Source organism: Gorilla gorilla, chromosome X (assembly GCF_029281585.2).
Source record: "Gorilla gorilla gorilla isolate KB3781 chromosome X, NHGRI_mGorGor1-v2.1_pri, whole genome shotgun sequence".
NCBI classification, from domain to species: domain Eukaryota; kingdom Metazoa; phylum Chordata; class Mammalia; order Primates; family Hominidae; genus Gorilla; species Gorilla gorilla.
In genome coordinates, this window is record NC_073247.2 from 162835481 (window position 1) to 162854449 (window position 18969).

Sequence of the window (18969 nt, forward strand, 5' to 3'; positions counted from 1 at the left end):
ACTACCAGGACCTCAGCGTTTCACACCAGGGCAGCTGGTGCAAAGAAAACTGGGTGGAGCTAAGACTACCTTCCGGGACCTGGATAAGACCTGAGATCCTGGGGCTTTCTTTGCCAGCTTAAGCCCAGGGAAAGCATTCAGCTAGTCAGTTACATCCCAGAGTAAACCATCCCCCTATCATGCTGACCACAAGCCCAGCTCCTGGGTCTATCCTCACTGGGAGTGGACATGAGAGGGAGGAAGTTTGAGGAAAGAGAAGACGTGCCTGATAGGAAAGATGGCTTCTTCTCTCAGAGCCTCTGTTCCCTCATAACAATGCCAATGATCTTACTGGGTTTCCGTGAGGAATAAATGACATGAGGCACTGTGTGTAACACACAGATGCTATTGAAAAAGAGCAGCTGGCTAGGCGCGGTGGCTCAAGCCTGTAATCCCAGCACTTGGGGAGGCTGAGGTGGGCAGATCTCGAGGTCAGGAGTTCGAGACCAGCCTGACCAACATGGTGAAACACCGTCTCTACTAAAAAAACAAAAATTAACTGGGTGTGGTGGCACACGCCTGTAATCCCAGCTGCTCTGGAGGCTGAGGCAGGAGAATCACTTGAACCCGGGAGGTGGAGTTTGCAGTGAACCAAGATGTCGCCACTGCCCTCCAGCCTGGGTGACAGAGGGAGACTCCATCTAAAAAAAAAAAAAGAAAAAGAAAGAAGAAAGAAAGAAAAAGAGAGAAAGAAAAAGAAAAAGAAAGAGAGAAAGAAAGAGAAAGAAAGAAAGAAAGAAAGAAGCTAAGGTCATTACTACCCCTCACACATGGAGGGCAGCTGAATTCTGCCTCTCTGGAGATCCAGAAGCCTTCCTTCTCCAATGCAGTAGAATGTGACAGCAAGGAAGGAGTGAAGGAAAGGGTTTGGTGATCACCTCAAAATCCTTTCCAATCAAACTACTTGAGTTTTCTGTGAAAGCCAGAGGACATCTCCAAGTGGAAGGAAAGTCATAAGAATGTGTTTTTTTATTTTTTTGTTTGTTTTTTCATTTTGGAAAATGTAATGTGTCACAGTGATATGGTTTGACTCTGTGTCCCCACCCAAATCTCATCTTGAATTGTACTCCCATAATTCCCATGTGTTGTGGGAGGGACCTGGTGGGAGATAATTGGAATCATGGGGGCGGTTTCCCCCATACTGTTCTCATGGTAGTGAATAAGTCTCACGAGATCTGATGGTTTTATCAGGGGTTTCCGCCTTTACATCTTCCTCATTTTTCTCTTCCCATTTTTCTCTTGCTGTCGTCATGTGAGAAGTGGATTTCACCACCCACCATGATTCTGAGGCCTCCCCAGCCATGTGGAACTGTAAGTCCAATTAAACCTCTTTATCCTCCCAGTCTCGGGTATGTCTTCATCACACAGTGAGAACAGAAAGCAGACAGTGAGAAGCATACTGGCGACGTAACGCAATTTTGACTAGAAAGTGGAACTTAACTATGAACTATCTGTTTCAGAGAGGATAGAAGCACCAGAACTACTAGCTAATTGTCAGCAGGCAATTATCTGAGGATGCAGGAGAGGAAGGGGGCTTCTTTTTGACACCTACTTCATCAGCTGCTCCTCAGATCAGAGCCTTGCAGGTCAGGCCAGAGGGGAGACTCAGAAAGTGTTTTTGGTGTTTGTTCCAAATGGGGGCTCATTGTGGGCCCTGTGTCACTGGAATTACAATATCTGTTCAATCTAATTCCCTGGGGCTTTAAGTCTTACAAATTGGCGCTGGCCTCAGCAATGAAAAAAATAGGTGAAGTCTTGGAGTCTTTTTGACCCAGGCTAGTGTGGGATTGTTTCCTCATTTGCATCCACTTACAGAAAGTTCCAATGATTTCCTTCGGTGACTCTACAGCCAAATGAATGGTCCTGCTAGCGTGTTTTATTGCAGTTTGTCCTTTTGCTTCTTTAGTATTCCAGACAGACACATCTCCCCCTTGGGCCCTCCACACACTTTCCTCTCCATTCCAGTAATACTTAGCTTGAGGAGGTAGTGCCTGTACATACAATTCCCCACCTTTCACTCATGGGCCTCCCTCTGACTGGAATGGATACAGATGTAATAAGGGAGTCCCAACCCTCTGGCTTAGGTGACAAAGCTATTTCAATAAAAGTATACTTTTTTTTTTCTGACTGCTCGTGTGTTATAACATCATGTGAAAATGGCTAGATAGATGTCGTCTGCATTTGGAGGTAGCTTTATGATGGTCAGACTCAGAAGATATGTTACATGGAATATACAAAATTGATTTGGGGGAGTCCTGGGAAGGACCCCCAAAAGCTAAGTCTTCCAGGGCAGCTGCAATTGAGGTTCTGAGAGAGACTCACCATACCTACAAGATGGCATGGATACAAAACACACAGTCGTTTCAAATATAAGCCCAATTCAAAACAGTATGTACATTCCTCAAATGCCAGGGGTCAATTTGCAAACTGCTACGTACAGGGGCGATTCTACAGTAGTGTACTACTCAGGCAAACAGGAGACAGGCATGTTTCTAAGAATGGGTTATGAATCTCCTGAGCAAACAGAGGAGGCTGGCTAAAGCGAGTAGGAAATATATCAAATCAGTACCCGCCAGAGGCAGATGGCAAGTTGACAGCCAGAACTGGGCCCCTCCAATCCTGAATCAATAGTTCCTGCTCCCCAGGGTTGACTGAGCCCCTTGCTGGGGGGAAGGGGAGAAAGAAAATCCCATTACCAACCAATGCCAAGTCCTCATATTTGGCTCATTTAGGGTCAGCTACAGGTGGTCCGCAGCCATAGAGCTGCCAGATAAAATACACGGCCCCTGGCTAAATTTAAATTTCTGATAAACAGTGGATAATTCTGAGTATAAGTATGTCCGAATATTGCATGGAATATACTTATACTAAGAATGTACTTGGGATTCAAATTTAACTGAGCATCCTGTATTTTTGATAAATAGGCAACCCTACTCAGGCAAGCCATCAGGATGAGTTTGGCAGCAGGAAGGTGGCCATAGTCAGGCCTCTGGTTGCCCTGTTTTCAGGGAGCTGGTCAGGTTATTATCAGGCATTGGGCTGGGAACCCCATCACCAGAACTGTGATAGAGGGTAGGGTTTAGTCTGAGGGTCAAAGCAAGATCTTATACACTAGAACAAGTTTATAAAGTCCCAGCAGGGACTAGTATATAAACCCTCAAGAGCAAACTCAGCAGGAGTCACTGGATGACAGACCTAGACATCCTTAAATTGCCAAGGGCTAGGGGCAAGGCTGAGTTAACAGCAGGATTTCTCTAGAAGGGATTCCTGGGCTGCTTGCATTAGAATCACCTGAGACACTTGGGAAACATGCAGATTCCAGGGCCCCGTACAGACCTGCCAAGTCACACTCTCTAGGGGAAGGCCTAGAAAGCTGCAATTTCTTAAGTACTCCTGGCTGCTCTGTCATGCACTAAATTTGAGACCCAGTGCTCTAGAGCCAGGAACCAGGTGTGGCCTGCAAATAAGCCATGAGGCACAGTGGTTAAAGCACAGATTCTGGAGCCAGACTGCCCAAGTTAGACTTCTGGCTCTACCACTTATTACCTGTGTGACCTGGGGCAAGTGACTTAACCTCTCTGGGCCTCACTTTCTTCATCTGTAAAGCAGGCATAGTAATAGTGCCTATTTCATAGGCCTATTGTGAGGATTAAATGAGAATATATGAGCAAAGCACTCAGAACAGTCTGGCATCTAGGAAGCACACATTCATATGTGTTAGCTATTATTAGGAGCTGAGTGGACCTGCAGGGTTCGCAGAAAGAGGACTGGTCTGGGGCTTAATGGGTACCCATGGCCTATGTCCTGCAGTGGGGTGGCTGAAGCAGAACTCACAGAGCAAGTGGAGGAGGGCTTTTTGCATGAGAAGTCATGAGGATGATTAATAAAAGGGACAGTCGTTAAATGCACGGGTGATCATGCTTGGCTAGAATGAGAAGCTAAGAAAATGGATATTGTTCATTAAGCTCTAATTAGCAGATAAATTGTACAAGGGGAAGGGAGTCCAAGTGTTACTACAAGTAATTAACGTGCGTCTTCTCTCCCTGGTCACCCTTTGATTTGAACCACCTAACCTGTAGTCTTTATCAGACACTAAGATCCTGGAAATACTGGCTGCTAATTATTTTGGTGAGCCCCTGATTGCACTAAAGGAAATGGATGTGTCCTGCTCTCTAATGACTCAAGCACAAGGAGAAGATAAAGTGGTTCTAACCATGATGAATTAAGCCTGGGGGATTTGGAGAGGACAATCATTCTCTCTGTTCATTTAACAAATGTGAACGCTGTCTCCAAGTTGGTAAAGTAAATGTGACCAGACGCAGTCTGATTAGGAAAAAAATCAGTACCTGTCCCAAACTGCTCTTGAGTTGGCTAATGTTGTGACTTGGCTTGTTCTCGGTTCCAATGACTTCATTCCTGCCTAAATCCCTACTCAGTTCCTTTGAAGATTCAACCTTACCATTGGAGTCTTGGCCCCACTTTCGACCTGGAACCAGAGCTCCCTTAGCCTGGACTGGCCCCACGCTCCGTTGAAACCCAGTTTCTCCTGCCTGAGCTCTCCCAGCCACCTATGCACTTGGGATCTCACCTATTTCTAGGCCAACTATACTTTCTACTTTCATACTGAAACGATGTAAAGGAATTTGATTGTTCTTTCTTGTGGAAAAAGATACAAACTGTGTCAGTGAAGCATCTCGGGGGTTGTGGGGGGCAGTGAAAAGGCAAGTCACTCTGTATGTCCCTTTCCATCTGACACACTCACAGGGGCCTGGGATGCTAGTGTGTGCCCATTGGTTGGCTTCTGCCAGGAATTGGAGCCTGGGTGTGCTGGGTGCAGAGTCTCCTGATATCGCAGAGAGCCCCTGTTCTCAATGGAAGTGCAACAGAGCAGAGTCTAGACAGAGTATTAGAAACTTTCAGGATAATAATCATGATAATAGCCAGTGGTTTTTGAATGCTTTCTCTGTTCTGGGTAGTGTTCTCAGTGCTTATATGCATTATCTCATTTAACTTTCCTATCAACCCTATGATGAGGCACTGTGATTATCTGCATTTTATAGTGAGGTGGCTGAGACACAGAGACGCTAAGTAACTTGCCCAAGGTCGCGTATCTGACTAGTAGTAAAGCTGGGTTCTGGGCTTGTTTTTACTTTCAAGAATTGAGTCAAATGTAGTCCCACTTCATTAAGCTGCTGGGATGGGAGGAGCAGGAGGGGCAGGGCCTGGATGGGTGAAGCAGCCAAGAGGCTCCTATGTAACTTCCTATGAAGAGGTAGTTGTCTCCAAACATGTGGAAACAAATTGAGAATGTTCTGCTTGTATTCAAGCTGAAAGACATTTTCATTCTTATTGGGTTTGCATCAAATTCTCATTTTGCTAGTCTTATACATTAGAGTATCAACCAATGGTCCCATGTAGCTTTAACAAATGATCTAATAAATTCAGAGAAGCATTGGCCAGAGAAAGTTGGAGTGCTTGGAACAGGCCTTAGCTGGCTGTCCAGCTCCACCTGGGGGAGAGGGGAGGTGTGAGGCCCTCTGCCTGTCTAACTTGGACCAGGGCTGCTTGGGGCTAAAAGAGAACCCAAAATGTTCATAGCAGCATTATTTACAATAGCCAAAAGTGGAAAGAACTCAAGCATCCACCAATGAATGAGTAAATGAAATGTGGTGTATCTATACAATGGAATATTATTCAGCCATAAAAAGGAATGAAGTGTTGACCCATGCTACTACATTGATGAACCTGAAAACATTATGCTAAGGGAAAAAAGCCAGATGCAAAGGCCACATATTGTGAGATTCTGTTTTGGTGAAATGTCCAGAATAGGCAAGTCCATAGAAAGTGAAAGCAGATTTATGGTTTCTAGGAGCTGGAAGGTGGTGGGGAGTCTGGAGTGACTATTAATTGGTATGAGGGTTCTTTTTGGGGTGTTGAAAATGTTCTGAAATTAGATAGTGAGGATGATTGCACAACTTTGTGTATATACAAAAAACTACTGAATTCTACACTTTAAAGGGTGAATATTATGGTATATGAGGTATATGAATTACATCTCAATAAAAACAGACAAACAAAAACCAGAACAACAGCAACAAAAAAGAGAACACAAAGTCCACACTATTAAGACCCAGAGCAAAACACCGTCTTGGCTGGACGCGGTGGCTCACGCCTGTAATCCCAGCACTTTGAGGGGCGGAGACGGGCGGATCACAAGATCAGGAGATCGAGACCATCCTGGCTAACATGGTGAAACTCCGCCTCTACCAAAAATACAAAAAATTAGCCGGGCGTGTTGGCAGGTGCCTGTAGTCCCAGAGCTACTTGGGATGCTGAGGCAGGAGAATGGCGTGAACCCGGGAGGCAGAGCTTTCAGTGAGCCAAGATCGCGCCACTGCACTCCAGCCTGGGCGACAGAGCAAGACTCCGTCTCAAAAAAACAACAAAAAAAAAAAAAACAAAAAACAACAACAACAAAAAAACAAGCTAACAAACAAAACAAACAAACAAACAAAAACCACTGTCTGATGAAGCTGGGTTGTGGGAGAAAGACCTTGAGCTGAGAGGGAATCCAGCCTGGATTTAAGCCTTGGCATGACCTTGGACAAGTTCTTTCACCTCTCTGGGCCTCAGTTTTCTTATCTATTTAATGACATTGTGAGAAAACATTTTCCCAATGAACTTTTGAAAACTATAATATGCTTATTTAAAACTGTACTCACTAGTTACAAGCAAGGCATTATTATAGTGCTGGAGGGTTAAACAGAGAGCTTAGAACGTTTGATAAAAGGTAACCTTCCATCATTGCCGATGTAAATCAGGGAACTGAAGATGCAGGCAGCACCCTCATGTGCTCAGAAGGATTACCCGTTCCTGAGCAGAAACTGCTCACTTGCCCTCTCATTCCTCAGGGAATATTCCAGGTTTCCTCTATTTGGACTGGATATCTTAATAGCTTTAGAATCTCAAATAAAGGGTTTATGTCCACTCCAGTTATTTAGGGCTTCCTAACAAGCCTTTTAGAAAGAGACTTAATTAAAAATCCAGTGGAATCTTAAACCATGCACATTACACTCTATCCAATAAAGGACTCCCCCTTAACTCTTCCAAAGCAATTGAACTTACTGCACGAGACTTGTTTTGCCTTTGCAAACAGGGACCGATTTTCTCCCTCATATGTATCCTTATAACTGATTCAATATCTGATTTTCTTTTTTCTTTTTTTTTGAGACGGAGTCTCGCTTTGTCGCCCAGGCTGGAGTGCAGTGGCCCGATCTCGGCTCACTATAAGCTCTACCTCCCGGGTTCACGCCATTCTCCTGCCTCAGCCTCCCTAGCAGCTGGGACTACAGGCGCCCGCCACCACGCCCGGCTAATTTTTTTGTCAATATCTGATTTTCTTAGTACTGGGGCCATGTTCAGAATCTTTATTAAGACGAGTTCATAAAAATAAGAAAATTATTTTAACCAGATACATAATTATGTCCCCCTAGATCATTAAAATATTCACCTTTTCCACTTGTCTAGTATTGAAAAACCAAGTCCCACCAGGTCACAGTCAAGTAGTGTCCAAGCAGGGGTAGGGGCCAGGGGGTCAGCTCACCCTTGCTCTCCTGCCTGCTCCTCAATCCCAGGGATGTTCAGGCCACATCCGCGGGGAATTCCCGGGGGCTCTAGCCACCTCATCTCAGAAGTGCAGTACACTGGAGTGTAGCAATGCCTGCAAGGTTTGCAAGCTCTCCTTACAGGTTTGTTTGGGGCAGGGGGAGTCTAGTGTCTTAAGTCGCTAGAAGGTGTGTTTCCTTTTTTCCTTCAAATGTATTTTGTTTACTTATTTGAATTCAAAATCGCCCCTTCCCACAAGTGAAGGGATCCAAACTCTCGGGGAACCAGCAAGAACAGCCTGATGTGCATCCTATAAAATACTCCACTACGCGGACGGGCTTTTGACTGACAGCCTCTTTACAGGGTGCACAGCTGTGTGGGGAGGACAGCGGAGCCCCTTCACTGTCTGCACTTACGGAAAAAAATGCGAGCGCGCGCGGCCGAGAGTTCCAGCCAGCGAGGGGCAGTGAGATAATGAATGTGAAAAGCCTCCAGGCGGGAGATTGTAATTCGCGCCGGATTCAGTTCACAGACGCGAAAGCCGCAGGATTGGGGTGGGGGCTTCATTTTCAAACAAGGGGACACATTTCCACTTTAGGCTTTATAGCTAGAGACAGTGTGTGCAATCTTGGTTTTCAACAGTGTCTGTTTTTTTCGTTAAAGGTATCTGAATGTTGAAGTTCGTCGCGTAACAGGCCCCTACTACCTACCCCGCCTTGTCCGTCCCCCCACCCACCCCGGGGCAAGAGGGCAGCTGTGTCCAGACGATGGCGCTCCCGGCCAGTGCAACCCCTCTCCCCTACTGTGGCAAGAAGACTAGTCTGAAACAAGTTTCAAGGTGTTTACTGAGATTTTGAAAGGCTTCTCGACAGGAGCCGTAACTTTCAGTAGCCGGCAGAAATCCATTCCCGTGACCAAGGTTATTGAGGGAACGAGTGTCCAAATCACGCCCCTTTAGTTTTGCCCGAATATTCGAATTTTCCGTGGTCCCCGCGGAGCGAGATCCTGGGCGCACCGCAGGGGAACTGTGACGCACGGGGACAGAGATCCGCGGTGTGCAGGGCGAGGGGGGAGGCCTGAGAGGGATGGGGTCGAAACGAGAACCCCTGAAGGGCATGGGAAAGGAGAAAGACCGAGACGAATCCTGACTGAGGCAGGGATCGCCGGTCAGCCAGCGGCTTCTTGGTTTAGCCGCCTGACACCTCCGCACCTTTCCCGCGGCTGCGGCGCAGTTCCTCCAGCCTTCCTGACTGCCCCGTGCCGCTCAGTAGAGAATGCCGAGCATCCCGAGAGGGAGAGGCGTCAGAGCCTCTCGTCCTGAGTTTCCTCGAGAAGCGGGGACCCAAGAGAAGAGCTTTATTGCCTGTTTTACTTTTTCCCAAAGCGTCCCTTGGCTCCCGCCGCCTGGCTGCCGGCAGCTGGAAAGGAGACGAGCTCCCGCTCCCGTTCGCCCCCAAACTGAGGATCGAGTGGCCACCAATGCCTTCCCTAGGTCCCAGGGTGCAGACCCGCTCCCCACTTCCAGAGTCGGGCGCAGGGTACATCTCTTTATGGAGAGTGCAAGACCTGGACCGGACTCAGCGGCTCCTCGCAGCTGCCGCTAAGGGAGCCAAGCGGCTCCTGGCGAGAACGGGAGCGGGGATAAGTTCCCCAGGGATTAGGGACCCAGATTGGGGGTGGGAGCCCCCAGCAGTAGTCCCCTGTTCCCCGTGGGACACAGAAGGCTCTAGACAGGCAAGGGCATGGGGCGTGGGATGGACCTCACAAGGATACTTGCAAAGGCAAGCATCTAGCGTTCAAGGGGCCACCGGCTATCCCCTACACCCTGCTGGGGGCTGTGGACTGGCTTGGTCTAGCACTGAATCCTATGAAAGACCCTGTGCTCCGGCTCTGCAATCTACATCTCTTTGCCAGGTGTTTGCACTGGAGGAGAGAGGGAGAAGAACTTGCTAGAAACGAATGCACAGAGGCTGGTGGAGGGGGTGTGGGGTGGACTCCGAGCTAGTCATGATGCTTGCAAGGTACCTGGGAGATTGAGAGGCAGGGCGGGCTGGCTAGAGGGGAAGTACATACAAGGCAGTCGGAAGCAAGATGACACCTCAATGTGGATTTGTCCAATAAGAGGGGGTAGCCAAGGGGGGGGTATTCAGGGAGCTCTGATTGGTCGGGGGGAGGGATTTGGGGTGGGGCTAGCCGCCTCTTGAGGCTTTAAAAGCTCATCGGAGAGGGGCGGGATGCTGTCATTTGCTCTCTGACTCTCAGAGAGGGAGGCACGCTTTCCTGGAGCTCCTGGTGACAGAACAGGTGTTTGCTGTCTGGACCTGGCTGCTGATCCTGAGCCTGCTGGGAGATCTTAACGATCTCCAGGAGCAACATGGGGCCCACCCTAGCGGTTCCCACCCCCTATGGCTGTATTGGCTGTAAGCTACCCCAGCCAGACTACCCACCGGCTCTAATCATCTTTATGTTCTGCGCGATGGTTATCACCATCGTTGTAGACCTAATCGGCAACTCCATGGTCATTTTGGCTGTGACGAAGAACAAGAAGCTCCGGAATTCTGGTAAGCCACCCTTCCTTCTCCCTACCCAGTGTGCAGAGACTTGCAACCCCTAGGGCGTTAGTTTTTGAGCGCCCCGAATAGAGAATCTATGGACAGTGCCCTCATATTGAACATCCCTGCTCCCAAATTCCCCGCAAGCCTGGGGGTGGTAGTATTCTGTCCCGGCCCTCTAAACGTGGAGGTTCTCAAGGCCGAGAGAGCACAGAGAATTAGCTTTGGGCATCCAAGTACAAAGCGTTCCCGTGGTGCGCGGCAGCCCGAGGATCCCTGTCCCGTCGGGGCCTGATGCGGAGGGAGCCGGCACCCGAGCGGGAGAGTCAGGCGATTCGCCCGGGGACAGCAAGCAGAGCCGGACGCCGCAAGGGCGGCCGCGCTGAGGCGGCGCGGACCGAACTGACGCGGAGGGAGCAGTGGGGCTGCGACCTGCTCTGTGAAAGTTAAGTTCGCGGCGGCCGCGGCGGCGCTTACCAGAGCGCAACGCAGTGGCCTCTCCCTAGCCGGGCCAAGACCCCGCTCGCCGCGGCCCTGGGGCTCCAGGGCGGCTCCCGGGCAGATCCCGGGCGGCGGAGCACAGACCCCCGCGCCCGAGAATCGAGCAGGGAGGTCTGAGCCCGCCGGAGCCGAGCTCCGTCCGCCCGTCCCAGGGCGAACGGCAGAGAGAGGCAAGCGGCGGGTCGGGCACAGCAGGCGGTGGCAGCGACGGCGGCGGCAGCGGAGATCCCAAGGTCCGTAAGCGGGGAACTGGGGGTCGCAGGGCGGGCCGGCGAAGAGGCTTGGGAGCTGGGCGTTGCTGGGGGTGGAGGGATAGAAGGCAGAAAAACCGAGTAGGGATTGGCGGGAGGGCGACGGGAGAGCTCAGAGGGGGCGATGGGGGACTCAGAGAGGCTGCAAAGGGCTGGGGTCTGGGAGCCGCAGGCGGGACTTCCCCCGCTGCTAGCCACTGCCGAGCGGGAGGAGGCCGGGGGCCGGGGGCCGGCGGCGAGCTGGGCAGGAGGGAAGCGTGGGAGGATGCCGGGCTCTGCGACCTGTGCTGGGGGTGGGGGCGGCAGACACTGCAGAGCAGCTAGTCCGGCTTACAGGTTGGGCGGGAGAGGGCTCTGGAAGGGAGGGGAAGGGGCAAAGGCGCCCAAACTCCGAGTTCAGGCCGGGGGAGGGAGGGGCGGCGCCTGGAATTTCCACCGCCAGATTCTCGATCGGCTGGGGCTAGGAGTGGGGACCGAAGGGGGTCTGAGAGGGTGGGGAGACCAACTGGATTCTCCCGGGCAGGGCGTGGGGTAGAGGTGGCGGCCGGGGTCTGGGGGATTACTTTGCTTGGGCAAGGAGTCACGAACACTGAACAAGTTTAAAAACGCACTGACTGGCACACAGTCATTAAAAGTTTTCTTACAAAGTCTGGTGGGTGTCTCCGATTCCTCCTTCGTCTCCTGGAATCGTGGGGCCATACACTAGGTCTTCACCTTCACCCCCGCGGTGCGGTCCCGAGGTGCAAACCCACGGAGTCCTGGGGGCGACCTGCGAAGCCTATTTTATTTCCTTTAGATTTCTTTTCTTTCTTTTTCTCCTTCTCCTTCCTTCCTTCTATAATTCAAATAAAGGCTTTTATGGTTGTTGTGGTTTTGTTTTTAAGGCTTTGCCCCTTCTCTTTTCGGCTGTATTTCCCTGAATTCATTACTTTGCCGGAAAACCATAGAAAGAACCTCTTCGGTAGAAAGTGCTGAGGCCGAGTGCTGACAGCGCTGGAGGAAGGAGGAAGAAGGAGCCATACCTTTGCCCTTTTCAAAAGCGCTCATTTTCTCCTAGTCCAAGATGAAGTGCAATATTTTGCCAAACCAATGCTAATTAGCAACGAGGTGTCTCCAAAGAAAGAGGGCTCTGCGCCTGCACCTGGCCTCTTCCTTCTCTTTTTTGTGAAAGGTTTTACAAAAAAGTTCCCACCTCAGCCCTACAAGACCGGAGTGGGGGTGATCCTTCTTCTCTATCCTGTTTAACCTGAAGGCTCCAGTAAAGTTCAGTGCCCGGCGCTGGGAGCTCTGTGCAGGGCGCTGAATGTGCCAGTGCGCGGCTCTGCGCGTGGACGCGGCATGTAACTGAAACAGGCACTTCTGCTAATCCTTGCAGGAATTTTTCTCCTCCCCCCCACCCCCGCCCACCTCGCGCCACCCTCCCCGCCCGGCCTCTCACTACTTCTTTGGTCTCAGACTACATTTGACAGGGCTTCCCTGCTTCCCCTCAGTTTTCACTCTTAGGTTACCTCGGGAACGGTAAGTATTTGACTTGGCAAGGTTTTAGGTTACTGCTTGATCCCATCGGAAAAGACTGTTTAAGAAGATGGCCTCTATTGCCTTTTCTCAGAATCTTCTCTCTAGTAATGTGTTTATTATAAATGCAATGCTAGGCTATAGGAGGGAGATGGCTAATTTATCTTTTTCTAATTATTTAATTATTTTTAATTTTTTTAGTTTGAGGCTTCCTGACATCCCTCCAGTGTCTCTCCTTGCCCCCCACTCTCCAGCCTCCTTCCTAAAAACAAGTCCCTCTAGCTCACCTCTACTCCCCTCCTCCTTCTCCCTCCCCCTCACCTCCAGTGAAGGAAACGTTTGCATTTTGTTTTTCTCTAAGATGGTGGCAGCATGACCCTGTCTCATTGTGAAGGCTCCTGGCAGGGATTTTGTGCTCACTGCTGTCTGTCTTATGTTCGCTTCTTTCTCAGAGCATTTCTTTAAAAGAATTCTGGAATTATAAAAGGTCATAATCCAGCTGGCCTTCCCCTGCACCTTAAATGTGTAGATTTCTGTACTTAAACCACTTATTCTTCTCTGTCTTTCCCCTTTCTCCCTCCCTTGATATGTTTTCCAGGCAACATCTTCGTGGTCAGTCTCTCTGTGGCCGATATGCTGGTGGCCATCTACCCATACCCTTTGATGCTGCATGCCATGTCCATTGGGGGCTGGGATCTGAGCCAGTTACAGTGCCAGATGGTCGGGTTCATCACAGGGCTGAGTGTGGTCGGCTCCATCTTCAACATCGTGGCAATAGCCATCAACCGTTACTGCTACATCTGCCACAGCCTCCAGTACGAACGGATCTTCAGTGTGCGCAATACCTGCATCTACCTGGTCATCACCTGGATCATGACCGTCCTGGCTGTCCTGCCCAACATGTACATTGGCACCATCGAGTACGATCCTCGCACCTACACCTGCATCTTCAACTATCTGAACAACCCTGTCTTCACTGTTACCATCGTCTGCATCCACTTCGTCCTCCCTCTCCTCATCGTGGGTTTCTGCTACGTGAGGATCTGGACCAAAGTGCTGGCGGCCCGTGACCCTGCAGGGCAGAATCCTGACAACCAACTTGCTGAGGTTCGCAATTTTCTAACCATGTTTGTGATCTTCCTCCTCTTTGCAGTGTGCTGGTGCCCTATCAACGTGCTCACTGTCTTGGTGGCTGTCAGTCCGAAGGAGATGGCAGGCAAGATCCCCAACTGGCTTTATCTTGCAGCCTACTTCATAGCCTACTTCAACAGCTGCCTCAACGCTGTGATCTACGGGCTCCTCAATGAGAATTTCCGAAGAGAATACTGGACCATCTTCCATGCTATGCGGCACCCTATCATATTCTTCTCTGGCCTCATCAGTGATATTCGTGAGATGCAGGAGGCCCGTACCCTGGCCCGCGCCCGTGCCCATGCTCGCGACCAAGCTCGTGAACAAGCCCTTGAACAAGACCGTGCCCATGCCTGTCCTGCTGTGGAGGAAACCCCAATGAATGTCCGGAATGTTCCATTACCTGGTGATGCTGCAGCTGGCCACCCCGACCGTGCCTCTGGCCACCCTAAGCCCCATTCCAGATCCTCCTCTGCCTATCGCAAATCTGCCTCTACCCACCACAAGTCTGTCTTTAGCCACTCCAAGGCTGCCTCTGGTCACCTCAAGCCTGTCTCTGGCCACTCCAAGCCTGCCTCTGGTCACCCCAAGTCTGCCACTGTCTACCCTAAGCCTGCCTCTGTCCATTTCAAGGCTGACTCTGTCCATTTCAAGCCTGCCTCTGTCCATTTCAAGGGTGACTCTGTCCATTTCAAGCCTGACTCTGTTCATTTCAAGCCTGCTTCCAGCAACCCCAAGCCCATCACTGGCCACCATGTCTCTGCTGGCAGCCACTCCAAGTCTGCCTTCAGTGCTGCCACCAGCCACCCTAAACCCACCACTGGCCACATCAAGCCAGCTACCAGCCGTGCTGAGCCCACCACTGCTGACTATCCCAAGCCTGCCACTACCAGCCACCCTAAGCCCGCTGCTGCTGACCACCCTGAGCTCTCTGCCTCCCATTGCCCCGAGATCCCTGCCATTGCCCACCCTGTGTCTGACGACAGTGACCTCCCTGAGTCGGCCTCTAGCCCTGCCGCTGGGCCCACCAAGCCTGCTGCCAGCCAGCTGGAGTCTGACACCATCGCTGACCTTCCTGACCCTACTGTAGTCACTACCAATACCAATGATTACCATGATGTCGTGGTTATTGATGTTGAAGATGACCCTGATGAAATGGCTGTGTGAATAATGCTCTCATAGGTGGCCAGGCAGTGGTCCCCTTTCTAGTTTGTTTTGCGTATGTATTCCAAAGTGAGATACGTTACTGCATCTAGACACAGACACTGACACATAGAGATGGTGTAAGCTACATCCACCTTTCAGGCGTACTCATCCTTTACTTAATGTACTCTATTAAAGTGTGTGTGTGAGTGTGTGTGTGCTTGCTATTTTAGAGACCTTAATTTCCCTCAAGTTTGACATCTGTTGTTCCAAACCTCCCTTTCCACCTATGGTCGACCTTCAGTCCTCAGTGATCCTTGAAATTTTAGACTTTGATTTTTTTTCCCGCTCCTCTGTCCCTCCTCCCCTTTCCTCATTTCCTCTGCCTTGTTCCTGCTTTCTTCTCCCATTCCCCGAGGGGGTTGGGAGAGGGGTATGTGCGCAATGCTAAAGGTGTGTTGTGGTGAAGGCTTCCGTTAATGTGACTGCACAGCTTTATGTTCTTCAATGTGTAACTCTATATTGTACTTTTAATAGCAGTCAGAAAAGCAGTTGTGATCAAGTACAAGAACTGGAAAGTTTCTTTCCTAAATTTCAGCAACAACATATGACCCATATTTGAAGAATACAATTTGATAAGCTCTTATTAAAAATACATTTATTATGCCTATGAGATCAAATGGCAAAAGGAAAGATATGGGCACACCAAATTATTTCTATTTTTTGAAAATTTGAACATTGGTGCTTTTTATAGTCAAACATGGTTGCAAATGATAAGATGTTTTTACCTTATTTGTAATTATTTACCTTTTTTAGCATTTGCTGGGATTTTTTTTCATTTAGTTCCAGAGAAATAAATCCATTCATAAACTAGTTTCTTCTCCTAAAATCCAATCTTATGGTTGCTAGGATCAATTATGGTAATATTTTTAATATTATAAGTCATAACTACTCTTTACTGAAGATTTTTTTTTTAAACAGCCTGGTGTTTTTACAGTTTTTACATTATTGCTTTCATTCAAAAGGGAATTTGAAGTAATAAATGGCAGCAAGAAGCGAATTGAATACTGCTGGGAGGTTGTAAATGAGCATTCCTCCCGGATGGGGAGGGGGGCAAGGAGAAGAAAGAGATGCCTACACCAATCAATCCTACCACACATCCGACATCAGCCAATCCCACCACACTTGGCTAAGGTTCAGTGATACACGATGTTAAGTCGTAGATGTCTTTTATTAGCACACTTGACAGACCAGGAAATGATTTTTCTCTACAATTCAAGAAAACTGCTGTTTAATAAAAATTTCAATTGCTGATTCAAATAGACACTTTAAGCAAAGTTTACTGTATGAAAGCTTGTGAGGATAAGTGGAAATGTATTATACTGCCTTAATTCTATTCTGTATTTGTGGTAGCAATTAAATAAAAGTGTTTTTGTGGCTTTAGTTTGTGGTTTGTTGATAAATTCATTTCTCCACTGGAGTTACTTATGGGGAGGTTGTACACGGTGAGGGGTGGCAAAACATTGACCTTGGCGGAATCAGAAGACTTGGGTGCAAGTTCCATCCCTGCTACCAGCTTGCTGTATGCCAGGGCAAGTCCCTTGACCCGTCTCACCTCAGTCCCTTCACTTAGCAAACTGTGGAGAGGTGGTGGGGAGAGGGGAGCATGCTGGGATTGCTATGTTCTTCACACTAGTGCAGCAACGTTGGATGACCTGACCTGCCTGCTCTTGGATTTCTGAACTGTACCAGATATGGCTCTGAAAAGAGACCCCTCTTTACTCCCCTGAAAGGAGTGAAGCCAGGCCCCAAAATGTCGTGACCCAAAGCCTTCTGGAACGAAGAAATAGAGCTCATGAGGGAATGGGGGAGGCACAGGAGTGAGAGGCAGGAGGGCTGGTGGTTTGCTCTCCAGCTCGGAGGTGGGTAGCAAGACCCCAGCCACTGGGCAAAGCTCCTGATCTTAGGAAAACAGATTTAAAAGAATCTCTGACAATAAGGAAATGCTAAAAATACACTGCTCAGCAAAAATCAAACTGAATTCAAAGTAATCTACAGTAGGACATAATTTTAAAAAATATGCATACGTAACACATGCACATATAGACAAACAGTTACGCATATGCAGTTGTTCGATCCAGGCTTTCCCAGGCTGTGAGTATAGATAGACTGAGGTCATCTTAATTTTTAATGCCCGAGTTAAAGTGGTTTGAGCCATCAAGGGCTGCCTGCCTGAGGGCTGCCTGCACCCCTGCGCCAAATTTCTGTGCAGGAAACATAACTAAAAGGGATGTTTATTCATGTACTTACAAACTGGTTACGGTCAGCTCTCCTATCCATCTTTTCCATGTTCTTACTCTCCATTCACACCCAAGAAGTTGCTTTGCGTGAGACTGCAAGTGTCCAAACCAAGGGTACTGTGTCCCAATGCTCCGAACTGCCACTCCCCAGGGGTTTACGGGGTGCAAGGTTTTGAAAGAAGATAAGAGAGGTGACGAAAATTATCTGCCATTATTACAACTTTGTTCCGCAATTTTCCCCCGGTGCCTGAAGCAACACCGCTCACACCAAGTCTCCTGAAAGTCATACCAAGTCTCCTGAAAGCCATACCAAGTCTCTTGAAAGCAGCCACTTCGGCCATCTCTGCTTATCTCCTGCAGCTGCAGTCATCAAACTTGCCTGCGCCACTGCGCCCCGCCTCCGCCTCCGCGCCCATAATCACCTGGACAGGAACAAGCAGCACTTCCAGCCCAATTCCTTCTCAGTTCCTTCACAGCGCAGAAACATTTTTTATTCTGCCCCTCTCTCCCTTATCCTGTTCCCCTTCACTCTCAAAAGGCATTAAGCTTCCTAAACGCATCTCTGATTTACCCCGCCCACTTTGAGTGACCAAGGCAAGAAGCTGAATCTCTGCTTCAGGTTTAAGGTTCCCCCTGGAAAAAATGCAGAGCTTCTGGCTTTACAGCAGTGAGAATGAAAGGGCCAACTTTGCTGACTTCCTCAAAGAGAGAATCTGCCTCCAGGTGAGCCTAAATCTCCATAATCAAGGGATTTAAAAAATGCAAGCAACTTTTAAATGACAGTTTTTCCGAGTTTCTCCTCTTTTCTTTTTAAATGGAAATATAATTTATATACTGTAAAGTGACAGCCTGACTTTTTTTTTTTTCTAACATGTGTATACATCCATGTAACTACCACCCTGGCCAAGATATAGGTAGCCCTCTAGGAAGTTCCCTGTTGCCCCTTTCTAATCAAATGGAAGCATACGGTATGTATTCTTTTGTGTCCAGCTTCTTTTTAAAAAAATTGTGATAAAATATACATAACATAAAATTTACCATTGTAAACTTTTTGAATGTACAATTCAGTGGTATTAAATATATTCACATTGTTGTGCAACCGTTACCACTGTTCATTTCCAGAACTACTTCATTATCTCAAACTGGAACTCTGTACTGATTAAATAATAACTTCCCTTCCCCTTAACCTCTGGTAACCACCATTCTATTTTCTGTCTCTATGAATTCACCTATTCTAGCCACCTCATATGAGTGGAATCATACAATGTTGGTCCTTTTGTGTCTCGCTTCTTTCACTTAGCATAATGTATTCAAGGTTCACCCATATCATAGCACGTATCCGTACATTATTTTTTAATGACTGAATAACATCCCATTCTAGAGATATACCAAATTTTGTTTACCCGTTCATGTATTGATGGACATTTTGGTGGTTTCCATTTTTGGCTGTTGTGAATATTGCTGCTATGAAGATTGATGTACAAGTTTCTGCTTGAGTCCCTGCTTTTCACCTTTTTGAATATATACCTAGGAGTGGAATTGCTGGGTCATGTAGTCTAGCTTCTTTTGCTCAATATTATGTCTTTGAGATTCATCTATGTTTCTGTGTATGTAAGTGGTTGGTTATTTTTCATTTTCATAAAGCATTCTACAATATGAATATATTACAATTTATTTATTCTACTACTGATGGATATTTGGGTTGTTTCCAATTTGAAACTATGATAAAAATGCTTCTATAACCATTTTTGTACATGTCTTTTAATTTAACTTTGCATTGAGGTATAATTTTACATACAGCGAAGAACACTACTTCAGTGTCAAGCTCTACTTCAGTAGAGAGCTCAACAAATTTTAACATATATGTACACCCATGTAACCACCACACATATCAAAATGTAAAACATTTCCAGCACCCCAGAAAGCTCTTTT

The 18969-nt window shown here is 48.1% G+C and overlaps 1 protein-coding gene and 1 long non-coding RNA gene across 2 annotated transcripts; one reads left to right on the forward strand and one right to left on the reverse strand.

The window, feature by feature from the left end:
- Nucleotides 1–8494: 8494 nt before the first annotated feature.
- Nucleotides 8495–11132, reverse strand: LOC109024706 (uncharacterized). The gene is made up of 3 exons (XR_002004197.2): nucleotides 10674–11132; nucleotides 10092–10172; nucleotides 8495–9567 (listed from the first exon to the last, which is right to left on the reverse strand). It is a non-coding gene; the product is annotated as an uncharacterized lncRNA (long non-coding RNA).
- Nucleotides 9881–16180, forward strand: GPR50 (G protein-coupled receptor 50). Its single transcript, XM_004065017.4, has 2 exons — nucleotides 9881–10205; nucleotides 13062–16180. Exons 1-2 carry the CDS (start codon nucleotides 10019–10021, stop codon nucleotides 14759–14761), a joined length of 1887 nt encoding a protein of 628 aa, XP_004065065.2. The 5' UTR covers nucleotides 9881–10018; the 3' UTR covers nucleotides 14762–16180.
- The last annotated feature ends 2789 nt before the right edge of the window (nucleotides 16181–18969 follow it).